This window comes from Panthera leo, chromosome B3, assembly GCF_018350215.1.
Source record: "Panthera leo isolate Ple1 chromosome B3, P.leo_Ple1_pat1.1, whole genome shotgun sequence".
NCBI lineage: Eukaryota > Metazoa > Chordata > Mammalia > Carnivora > Felidae > Panthera > Panthera leo.
In genome coordinates, this window is record NC_056684.1 from 37513737 (window position 1) to 37526099 (window position 12363).

The 12363-nt window shown below is 44.6% G+C and overlaps 1 protein-coding gene across 16 annotated transcripts in view; it reads right to left on the minus strand.

Annotated features, from left to right (window-relative positions):
- MAP2K5 (mitogen-activated protein kinase kinase 5) overlaps positions 1–12363 on the minus strand; it is a 270688-nt gene that overhangs the window by 26335 nt on the left and 231990 nt on the right. For 10 of the 16 annotated variants that reach the window (XM_042941608.1, XM_042941607.1, XM_042941606.1 and 7 more), the window contains one exon: positions 11893–11938. The exons of 1 other annotated variant lie outside the window; for it this stretch is intronic. In XM_042941608.1, the coding sequence (XP_042797542.1) occupies positions 11893–11938 (46 nt within the window). Of the gene's footprint in view, positions 1–7724; positions 7851–11892; positions 11939–12363 lie in introns of those variants that run through there. 5 more of the 16 variants (XM_042941603.1, XM_042941602.1, XM_042941601.1 and 2 more) reach the window with 2 other exon arrangements.

Genomic DNA, 12363 nt, shown 5'->3' on the forward strand with positions numbered 1-12363 from the left:
CGAGACGCACGCAATCCTCATTCCCACTGCTTTCAAGTAAGTTCAGAGAAAATAAGTTGTAGTATGGGTTTTGGCTACTTTCCCTTATGACCCAAGCTGTGTCCCACGCAGGAGGTAATACACTCACATAAATAAATGTTCTGCAAGGCCTGGCTTACTTGTCACGCATTCACAAAGCCATCCTGGAAAACCCTGGCTGGAAGCAATCATGCCTTCTGCAGAAGATGTTTTTACCTGTTAAATTCATATCATTCCAGTTCGATAACTATTTAGCGCGCATTCTACTTGGGGCTAGGGACCGGGCAGGAGGCTAAGGATACACAGGTAGGTAAGACATGGTGTCCTCCAGAGACTCGTGGTCTTGTTTACGGATGGTTACGAGTTATGTGAACAAGTTGCCGCCACAAAGTGTGAGAAGTGTGCCAGCAGAGGCACTTGCCGGAAGGGAGGGTGTCGTACAACAGGAAGTCATGCCCTCCCGAAGCAGGCCTGGGAGGCTTCTCAGAGGCTGTGCGAGTGAATACTCATTTTCTATCTAAGTCTACTTCTAATCCTCGACAAGCGCTGGGGGCTCTTAAAGTTACTGAAACGGCAGGATCTCGCCATGTGGACGTGAGGAAATAGTACAAGCAAAGACACAACCATGTGAGAATGCCTCATGTGTGCAGGCACCGTGAGGGCGTCAGGGCACAGAGTGCATGTGGGGGAGCACCGGAGGGGTGAAGGGGCACCGAAGGTGGGCAGGGGTAGGTGAGGCAGGGCCTCTGGCGGGTCTCCCATTCTGTCCAGTGCTTGGTTGTTTCTATCCTCCTGTTCCTTGCTAGACCGTAAGCTGGCTGAAGTCAGGATTCAGGGCTGACATACAGCTTTCCTGGCATTTCCAGGCTGCTCTGCAGAGCGGACACTCGACGAATAAAAATGGTGAGAGAACACCTGTGATGCCCAAAGCGTGTCCCCTCCTTATCTCACGAGAGTAGAATATCTGTACCAGACGTGCGGCCGGTTATAATTCAGCCAGCCCTCTAAATCTACCCTTACGCCTTTCTTTGGTACTTAACCCACTTTCCAGATGACGCGGCATTGCTGCCTGCACAGGAGAGCTGGGCTATTTCCGAAGGCGGGAAGGACGGTGTGCCCAGCCCCGGCTCAGCTGCCCTCCCTGACAGGCGGAGGAAATGCCTGCCTCGGGGAAAGAACTTTCCAGCCCGGGAGCTGGTGCCTCAGGCCCTGCACACACCAGCATTCCAGGGTTGCCGACGTGCCTTCCGAGAGTTAGAGCCGGAGTATTCCAGAGGCAAGGCTGTGGCTTAAAAAAAAAAAATCATGTTTAATTTAAAAATTAGAAACTGGAGCAGGCTGTGAGCACAGGGGTTGATTGAAACAAAATTTAAATTCCTGTCAAGCCCATTTAAACACGGGGGCCCTTCATAGACAATTAGCTGCTCCCTGTGAATGCTGAATAAACTCAGGCCTGGTCACTGCGAGAAGACAGGCGCCTACTGTGAGGCACTGAAAAAAAAATTAACTAAAATCAGGCTGTATGAAATATTTCGCCTTTCAGTATATCACAGGGGTTTGGAAGTGTAAACAAGACAAAAATCGATTCCTTGGTGCCCTCAAATCAATCCCCCAAAATGGTTAGGGCATCTGTTTCTGCTAAATTTTGTTTACATCGGCAGATTTGCCTTAATTGCGGCTGTTTGTCTCCTGGTGTCCCTGGGGCCCTAATCTCCCGATTACTAATACTTAACACTCATTTCACATCTAAAGCTACTTCTAATCCTCAACAGGTTTTGGGGGCTCTTAAAATTATTGAAGCCGCAGAGGCGGGAGACACAGCCTCTTTGTGAAAGGGACATTTTCTTCTCTACTACCAGCTGGGCCCAATCATCACCAGGGATGGTGACAACAAAGGTGGTAAAAGGCTCTTCCACGATGACTGCTGCTCCGCTGGGGATTCAGAGGATAAAAAAGAGCTTTGATGGAAAAATCTCAACAAGAGGCTAGAGCAGTCCAGCCAAATAAAGTTACTGTCATAATCAAATGCTGTCAATCACCATGAAAATCCAATTAAAAATGTTTCAGCACAGCCCTCTTAAGTGGAAAAATGTACCCTATTTATACAAATTTTTGTCAACGCCACACCAATCCCACAATTAGAAAGTCCTGCTATTAATTGAACGCACCTCCCCCCCCCCCCCCCAAGTTTAAAAACAGACGCAGGCCATTCTGAAGCTTTCCGAGGGAGGTGACACGCACGTAAGCTACTGGCATACAATTAAGAGTTAATCGGGTTACATGTGAAAATTCCATTTTTATTTGTGTCAAGGGAACCTTTGCACAAATAAACGAATGCTACCTAGCCTCCTACTTCAGAATCAGTGACCATTTATATTAAGAGAACAGAGAAATGGTAAACCAGGATACTGGAAAGAAACTAGTCCATGCTCCGGCAAATGTCTCTCGGTAGACCAAGACCTGATGTTTAATTCTAATCTTGAAAATTAAATAGAGGACAGAAGGCCCAAATGTCTCCACTGCCTTTAGGCAGTCTCTAAATGGCCAAGCGAACCTCAAATTATCTGCAGGCAGATTTGGCCCCCCAAATAACCGTGTATCTACAAAGGCCCCACTGAAACCACAAGACTCCGGATCCCCAAAGGTCTCTCTCAAAACTGCTACAAATTAAAAAGCAAACAACCCATTAAACAAATCCAGCTGGTTTCAACTGTAAATACGAGGATTCTAATATTTTTCCAGCCCTTGAAATTCCTGGTTAGACTCATTAATTATTGATAAGAATCGCATCTATTTATTGGAGTGTACTCACAGGAAAACAAGTTTGCTGCCTTCAACAGCAATTCCCAAATCACAGAGCTAGGCTTCAGATCCTTTTATATTCCCCCCTTCCCCCTCCAAATGGCTAAATGTCTCCGGTCTTTTTCAACTTGGTCCATTATTCCCGAGAGCTAGGGGCTGGGGTGGCATGCATCTGCTATGCTGATAGATAAAGACCTTGAAGTCCCCCTGCCATCAATCTAACCAAGCAAAGATGGTGCTGGCCAGGTGGTCTCCTCTAGGGTCTTGGCTCTCTGACGACCTCTTGATTTGGAATTAACTGTTGGGAGCGAATTCTCAAGCGGTCGGAATGCATGCCGACGATCACAGGTGCTGAGCAACAACTACTTAACACGGTGCTATTCCTCCCATACTTCAAGGTGGGCTGGCCGGACCCTGGTGCCTGTCCTGATTGGTCACACCCATGCTGAACTGGTTGGCAAATGCTTCGAATAGCATCCCTGCAAACACTGTGACATCTTAAAAACTCCTTTATTTTGACACCACGTTATTTTACCCAGATGACCTCTGAGCAAGTCAAACAAAGACCTCTGATCAGACCATGCATCCTAGTGTGGTCACCCTGACTCATATTGTATGTTACAATGTCCAGAGATTGCTTGTTCTCGGGTCAGTCTCCTCAGCTTTATTGTGTGAGCTCTTGGAGATCAACGGACCTATCTTGTGTGTCTATCTATTCGATGTCTAGTACAGTGTTTTATTACACTGGACGAGAGAGGCTGGCACGTGCAAAGAGTAAGTGATGGTGATTTCTCTTCTTGCGAGTAGATTAAAGACCTCGCCCGAATGGCAGTAGCATAGATCCGTGCTAGGCGCTGAATTATGAGAGCATGACCCTCCTTCAAGGCACTTACAATCTAGTTGGAGAAAAAAGACATCAAACTAGTGAGTTTCACCTCTGGCTGCTCCTTGTAATCACCTGGAGAGCTTTAAAAAATAAAACAGTACCTGCTCCGTGGCCCAAATGCCAGAGATTCTTTGATCTGGGCTGGGATCCAGGCATTGTTTTTTTCCCTCTGATTTTTAACCCACTTGGATGATTCTGAAGAGTTGCCAGCTTTAGGAACCACTGTACTACATGGACCAACTTGTGAATGTAAGATGAATATGTAATCTGTGTAATTAAGTGCTGTTCCAAGCGAGAGACAATAAATTCTGGAGTGCTTCAGAGCAGGGAGTGCTCCACTCACTGGGATGGGGAGGAGGATGGAGACCTTCGGGGACAGGGGAGAGGAGGGCATTCCAAACCGAGGCCGCCACCCTACTCAAAGAAGCTGCCAACAGGCCGAGTGGTGTCACATGAGGACCTAGTGACAACATACTCCCAAGACCCGGCTTAGCTCGCTGTGAATGTGGCAGAGCGCTGAAGGGCAGCCCAGGCGATCGACTTTCCGGCATCCAGGATAACCAAACTCTTTTTGCGCTCAAGGCCCCACAGCCTCATTGTGCCATGGAACGTGATGCCGGGAAGATGACAGTTGGCCCAGTAGAACAAGAAAGAAGCCTTGCAGGCAGGAGTTCAAAAAACCGCAATCTTAAACAGGCAAATCATCACCATATTAAGAGATTTGACCTGACTGATGGAGGAAAAAAGTTATCCTTAACTGGGAAATTAAAATTGTTAGATCCCCCATGATCAAGGAGTGACAGATTTTATCTATCTGTATCTCTCTTGCTACATGCATGTATATAAATACACACACACACACACACACACATTTATCTGCTAAAGTCTCGTGAAAAGATTAAGCAGTCACGTCTGTGGAAAAACAAAGCTTGTTTTCTGGGGTTATAATCTCTCTGTTCTTGCTGAAGTGCTAACGTGTCATCAAAAATTCAAATTAAAGCTGTCTGATTTAGTGCGATCTCAAGCATCCAGACAGTGATTCTGCCGTTGTAATTATGTGCAATTAAAAAGCTAAAATCAACTTCTTACTAGTGGATTCCTATTTATAAGCAGACACAAACAGATAATTTTAATGGCCTTCAGAACTTGAAAAAAAAAAAGTCATTACATGGTGGTCAACTGGACCTTGTGTGGAGCCCCCCAGGCTTCTGTGATGTTATTTGCGCTTGAAGGAAATACTTAGCTGAAGTTACAATCCCAGCCAGGGTTTCTCCCTACAAATTCTGGGGGCCTTAGCTAATAAGCTGATTTGCACCTCCAGATGAATAACCGAAAATGATGTCTGCAAGAATGGGCGGCCAGACACAACGAGTATGGCCCTAAGGGTCTGTTTTAAAATTATGAACTTTAAGACACAGGTGATGTGGTAGATGTAGTAAGATACTAGATGTAGTAAATGTTACCCAAGTTTAGAATTGCTTGTGAAATCATCATTAGCATCTTGCAAAATTTAGATTGCAAGCAGAGTGGTCCATGATCACTATATGCAAGGAGGCTGATGAAATGTGCCTTTCCTCCTATCTGTACTTAGGAGACATGTAAACTCTAGATCAAAATAAACCGAAGCTCATCTTGGAGCTCAGTGGAATGTGGTGGTAATGCTGAACTTTATCTGAGCCCTGTGCTCCCAGAAAGAAAATACAGATGAGAAGTCTCCCCCGCTCTTTTGTTAGCTACAAAGGACCACCCTGCTCTCACAGACCCTTTTCCATCCTTCCTCCTGACTTCCATAAGACTGGCTGATGACTTCCTGTTTACCTGCGTCCGTAACCTTGGCCCCCTCCCTTTTCTCTGAGACGTTCCTCATTAGTAAACATTCTCCATATTGCAACAGCCTGAACAAAATCATCTTCTTGACTGTCCAGTGCATTCTGACTATTGCGGTGGCCAAAAGGTTTGGGGCTAACAATGGTGAACAAAGCCATCTGGTGTAAATCCAAAAGTTACACTGGAATTGAAGTGCTGGACAGATGAAAATCTGACATGGTGCTTTCTCCAGTTTCTGAAAGGGACTGTGCAGATGTCCAGTTTATCACACCCACTGATTAACTGAGAGACCAAGCAACCAAACTATCTGAAAATGTAATTACAATCAGGTTTGGATAAGCAGAGAAGCTACCAGTGACAATTTAATTTAGAGGAGTTAAACAAGTTAACATCTCTTTGCAAGTAATTAAATGTTTAAACAGATTTTTCTGGAGCAGTTTGGTGTTTATTAGCCCCCAAACAATACCACCTCTTATACATAAAGCCTTTTCTGAGAAATGAGATGCCTTCAAGTTTGCAGCTGCTGGGATTTAGATGAAGCAGGGAAAAAAAAATCTAAAAGCACTATTTTGATTGTAACTGACATCCCTCCCTCAAGATCCCACACCTGCTTTTTATATTTCCAGTCCCACGATTTACTTGCTTTCTAAGCAAAATGTCAAATTTCAATTGCAAACTGTATTCTGTGTTTCTGAATTGAAAACCAAAAAAACCCAAACCTGAGGAAATGCTAAAGGAGGAAGCCCTGCTCTGGAATGTACCAGGAAATGCACAAAATAACAGACATTATTGGAACCTAAGGAGAAAACCCATGTTTTTAAACAATTACTAGAGCAGTATAGTAATAGCATAAAGACAATTTCTGCGCCAGCTTGTTTCTCTGAAATTCTCTCTGCCACTGAACAGCTAGAACAGATAATAACTATTAGTAAATCAAACTCCTCTGCAATATCCAGCTGTGCCTCACGCATTTACATACAGATAGAATGGGTATATGTTTTTAATATGTATGTGATCCGTACTTTTACCACAGCCGAAGTGCATGCTACAAAGAAGGAGGAGAATGGGAATCGGATCAGCATGAGATAATAAAGTGGCCTAGATAAAGTATTAGCCAGCGATTGATCTCAAACCGGGATGCTGCTTCTTCTGACCTGATTACTTACTATGCATAGATTCCATTAAATAGAGCTTAGACATGGAAAGCTTCTGGAAATACTCTAAATGCATAGAAGGATCTACAGCACTCCGAACCCAAATTGTAACTGCAGAGGTGCCCACGGCCCCTACCCTCCCTCCCTGAGTCAAGGCCCACATTCAGGATAGGCTGGGGAGGTTAAAGGGCCACCTGACAGCTGGTGGGAAGCCCTGCTGAGTCCCACAGGGAGGGCTTTTCCCTTCTCTCCCCTATGCCAGGCCAGCACCCTCCGAGGGGATGCCTCCCTCCTGAGCTGCTTCTCTGGTCCTGGCGGCACAGCGCTAACTAACAGAATGAAAGGCAGCGAGGGAGCTTAACAATCATTCAGGGTCACGGTCCCGTTTGAAAAACTGATGACAGCCATGAATTCTGCTTTTCAGGAAAGAATGCAAATCCCCACATGCATACACGATGTTGGATGTAATTTCAGGGGCTCTAACAGACTTCCTGAAGTCACAGACCCTAGGTCAAGGACTGGTGATCTTGTCCATCCCCTCTGTTTTGCAGATGAAGACACGAAAGCAGGGAGGGAATGGGGAGCTGCTGACAAGGGAAGGGAAGGGAAGGGAAGGGAAGGGAAGGGAAGTGTGGAGGCTTTCCTGCTAAATCACAGCCTGACCTTACCTACCAAAGAACCCCAAAGGAAGACTAACTCAGCAGAAGGAATTCTCGTGGCTTACCTGAGCAAGGCTCTATTCAATAATGCCTCTCACCAGATCCCTTTTAGTCACAAATACTTAAACCCACAATTTGAAGAGCAAACCAGACCTGAACCTCTCCATCTCAACATGCTCCCACCTCAAGCTGTCTCTCTGTTTCTGAACTTAGAGGTCTGGTTTTTATTTTGTGTTCTTCAACCTGATCATTGACATTTGGGGAAAACGTCTCCATCACCCTTGCGTTATGGTCTTCTCCCTTCTTGCTGCGTTCTTGCCAACCCGTCCCGGTGGGCAACAGCTGTCCCTCACTCCACATAAGCTGCAACATCCCTACCTGGTTGTCTGAAGCCTGGCGAACATTCTGTCTGCCGTCTCCACAGTTTCTACAGCTTGGAAACTTATCTTCTAAGTTGGCGGGTCCTACGTCACAGAACTGGGATAGCACTGACATAGGTCTTTCCTGCAATTTATACCCGGGTGATTTGAAAGTGGGTTCTTTAATAAGGGCATCATTTTCTCAGGAGCAGAAAGAGTGTGTTGGGGGTGGGCGTCAGCATGTTGAACTTTCTTGGCTGCCTCCATGGCTGGTTTTCCTTTTTTGGGTATAACCCTGACTCCTGATTTATGCAATAGGTCTTAAAAGACTAAAGGGTGAAGGATTTCCCTATTCTTGAATAGGAGTCCACTCACAAAGAAAGGTATGGGTTGGTGGGTGGGTGGGTGCGTGGCTTCTATGTGAAGTCAAAGTTTTCAGACTTGGACTAGGGTATCTTCTACAAGAGGGGGAATTTCTTAACAGATCACCCAGGGGGTGAACGTGTTGCCTAGGTGAATTCCACCTTTGTGGCTTTGGGACTCCCCGAGGCCAATGTCAAAATGATTTCTCTTCCCAAAGGCACCAGAGGTTTCACAATGCTCTGAAAAAGTCTGGCCGTCTACACACTCATGCTTTGCGGAGCCTGTTTCCTTTGCCTGGAATGTCCCCTTAAAAACGCTCTACTAAAGTTCAGTTCATCCTCCAAAGGCCCTTTTCTTTTAAAAAAAATTTTTTTTTAACCTTTATTTATTATTATTGAGAGAGAGACACAGAGCAGCGGAGGGGTAGAGAGAGGGGGAGAACAGAATCTGAAGTAGGTTCCAGGCTCTGAGCTGTCAGCACAGAGCCCGATGCGGGGCTTGAACTCACAAACTGTGAGATCATGACCTGAGCCGAAGTCAGTCGCCCAACCAAATGAGCCACCCAGGCGCCCCTAACGGCCCTTTTCAAAGGCTGCCTTCTCCATGTAGCTTTTCCCCATTTCCCCAAATGGATCCTCACAAGACTCTGCTGTTCTTTTATGGCAGTTACTTTATTCTAGTGATCTGTATACTTGCTGTGTCCCCTGCAAGACTGTATGGACGTGGCTTATTCTTCCTTGTATCTTCTGTTGAATCTAGCACAGGACTTTGCACATGATGGTCTATAAATATCTGCTGAATTCAACCATTTATCTGGTTCTGAGACCTCTGAAGATGATGCAGATGCGGCTGATAAGACTGTTGAATGAGTTCTTTACGTAGCATGATGGCCACATGCCAGAAAGGTGTAGCGGCTCAAATGAACCCCAGATTCCCCAAAATGTGAGCGTTAAAGTAAACTTCTTGGTCCAGATTTCATATGCTTCCACTTAGAACATAAAAACTGATAACCATCTTAGGAACAACCACATAAAGTAGAATTAAATAGCTAAACACCTAGATGAGTCCTAACACTGGGATTTTAGTGGCCTCAAGGGCCCAACTTGAACTTACGTTGCATCTTTAAGATTGACATGGTCAAAAATTGCAAAGATGATGGTGTTAAAGCTGGGGTATTCTGCAGATAAGGTCATCCCATCAAATAAAAAGACAAAAACTGCTTGCACACCCACCATGTGCCTGGCCCACCCCTCCCTGTGGTCTGATTTACTCGGGCGGGACTCGCTGTATTCACTGGTGGTCACAGCCACACCGGAGTTCCCTGGTGACAAATCTGTAACTCTCAGTATTTCCACCCTGTCCCACTCTGATTTTCTTCCTTTGAAAGTCCTGCAGGCCTCACAGTTGATGCGGCCCAAGCTGTGCAGACCACTTCGGTCCCCTGCTGGGTGGTGTCCCTGCGCTTGGGAGATAAACTGCTCTTTTTGTGGAAGGCAGGCCCCCACCCACAGTGACAAACATCCTCTACAGTTCATGTTTCAGAGCATGCTCTCAGTTTCCAGATGGGAGCACCATCAAATAGGTTGTAGGTGGAGAGGGAAAAGGAAAAATTAAAGCCATTGATATGGTAGAAAAAAATGAAAAAACTGGTTCCTTAAGATTGGGCTCCTAGGATGTGACTCAGGTTCCTCAAGCCAGTTACAAGCCATTTTCTCTCCCATTCCCTATTTGGCTCAATATTCCGGTCAGAGGCAAGCAGGGCCCAGCCCTCTTGACCACAGGAGCCACACACACATTGCAAGTTTCCTGCCTCCTCACTGAACCCTTTCTAAGCCAGGGGGCCTCACCGGTGTGGCACCTAAGGGAATACGTCCACTTAATTCAAACTGAGGACAGTCCTAAACATGTTACATTAAGTATAGGATGATGCTTCCTCTGACTACATTTTTCATTGTATTTTATGGATTTTATTTATTTAATGTATATTTTAAACTAATCTAAGTCTATTTTTTTAATGCTTATTTATTTTTGAGAGAGAGAGAACGAGCACGAGCGGGGTAGGGGCAGAGAGAGAGGGAGACAGAGCACGAGCAGGGGAGGGGCAGAGAGAGGGAGACACAGAATCTGAAGCAGGCTCCAGGCTCCAAGCTGTCAGCACAGAGCCCGTTGTGGGGCTTGAACCCACAGAATGCAAGATCATGAACCGAGCTGAAGTCAGATGTTTAACCGACAGAGCCACCCAGGCACCCCGTATTTTATGGATTTAGTGTCATTTATTAATTAAAACCATGGGACAGCACACACCAGCGTGCACAGTTGTAAAGAGAGCTACCGGAATATGTATTCCTTGTCTCTCTCTCCACACACACACACACACACACACACACACACACACACACACCTTTACATACACTTGCTTCTAAGGCACTGAAAGTACTCAGCCTTTAGCCTTGTCTTTATGACTTGTCGCCCTGGAGTTGTATTCCTTACCAAGACATACATCCATATGCATTTATGGGTGTACGTACGATCTGCAGTGTTTTATTTATAAGTGGCCAGCTCATTGCAGCACTGAAACATGCATTTACAAACAGATATCTGTTTTATGAAACCCTATTCCTTTGTTTTAATAGCTGAGCTATCCAGCCATAGCATAATAATGTACAAGGTAAATGGGTCTCCATCTCTAGAACCTGTTCCAAGTTTTCTCAAATGTGACTAACTGCAAGAATTTCCCGACCATCAAAGAGACGTCACCACCAAAAGACCAGTTTATTCTAGACATGAAACCTGCACAGTTATAAATTGCAGAGGTTTTAGGGGTGAACTTTAACTTGAAACTACCCTGAAATAGAAGATTTGCTTCGGGGGTAACACAAAGGAGAAAACTACCTTCCTCGAAAGCACTCATGATGCAAAAGGGAAACATGCTGTTATTTTATATTCCAGGATGAAATCTGTATTATACAGAAGAAGTCTGGGCACTTGGGGTGTTTACTACGATGGCATACAATGGATGAAAACCTCTGAACTGGTATCTGTAAAATGCTTATTGTTAAAGTGGTGACAGAACATTGGCCGGAATTTGCTGAGTGCAATAATGTAAAGATAGGGAACGGTTTAAGCAAAACGTAAGAAAGAGCAGACTATAATTATTACTTACTAATGCTCGATGCTAGCGTTATTCTAACAGCTTGTGCACTGTCAAATCAACAATCTGCACTAAATAAATGACCATTTGGGAATTGCTAGGGAGCGTCTCTGTTCCTCTCCCTGCTCGACTAAAAACTGTCATTTGCAATCAAAGAAAGCGGCCTTGGAGCTGAGAACACAGCACCCGCAGCCTTAGAGTTGTCTCTTTCTGAGTAAAGACCAAAGATTCACATTAACTTGATCTTTTGCAGCCAATCTAATTTCATCCTACATGAATCCAAGAGGACTCCATGCCACGATGAGAATTTCCTGTAGGACTGCGCTAAAAACTTAATATGCTGACTCTCTTTTCTGTTACCAATCCTCTAGATTCTGAGAGGCTGTAACAGCAAATGAGGACAAGGAAGTAACCCAGATTAACTTGTGATCCTTGAGTGTGAGGCGAAGGAAGACAGTTCAGCCTTATGTGTCGAAAAAGTGGTAGGTTTTTAAAAAGTAGAAAATGACTATATGAGGCTATGAGCTTCACAAACACCTACCCAAATGGAGTAAGCAATGTGGCCTCTCCAGAGCCTGTGGATGTTTTAAATTCCATTCTGGTTCTTTTAACAGAATATTAAGCACAGCCATATAAGTAGAGAATTCTAATGTAACTAAAAATATGTACTTACCATCAAGTCCTCAGGTGCTGGTCTTTCTTTTGGTTGTTTTCGCATGCTGTAAAAGGGGGGGAAAAACCTCATTGTTATCTGTATCGCTTACAAATTTGTGCTGTATTTCCCACCGTTGGCTCTATCTCCTGGAATCTGAATGTTTTCAAATTTACGAGTTCAATTCCTGGCCAAAGTATTAGCATAGATTCCTATCTTTTATTTTGGCCTTTAATTATCAGATTTTGGGAGACTCTCATGAATCAGAAACACCAAGATTTTTGAGAGAGAGTTATGCTTGCAATACAGATGAAGCATGAATTTAAAAATGTGAAAAAAAAAAAAAACCCTGGCAATATTTCTTCCTGGCTCAGTTTTCGATGTATTTCCAACTTAAATCTAGGGAACAATATAATTCTTTTTTGGTAACTGGGATAAAGTAATAAGAAAAGAAACATGACTATCAGGTCAAATGAAAAAACATCTTATTCC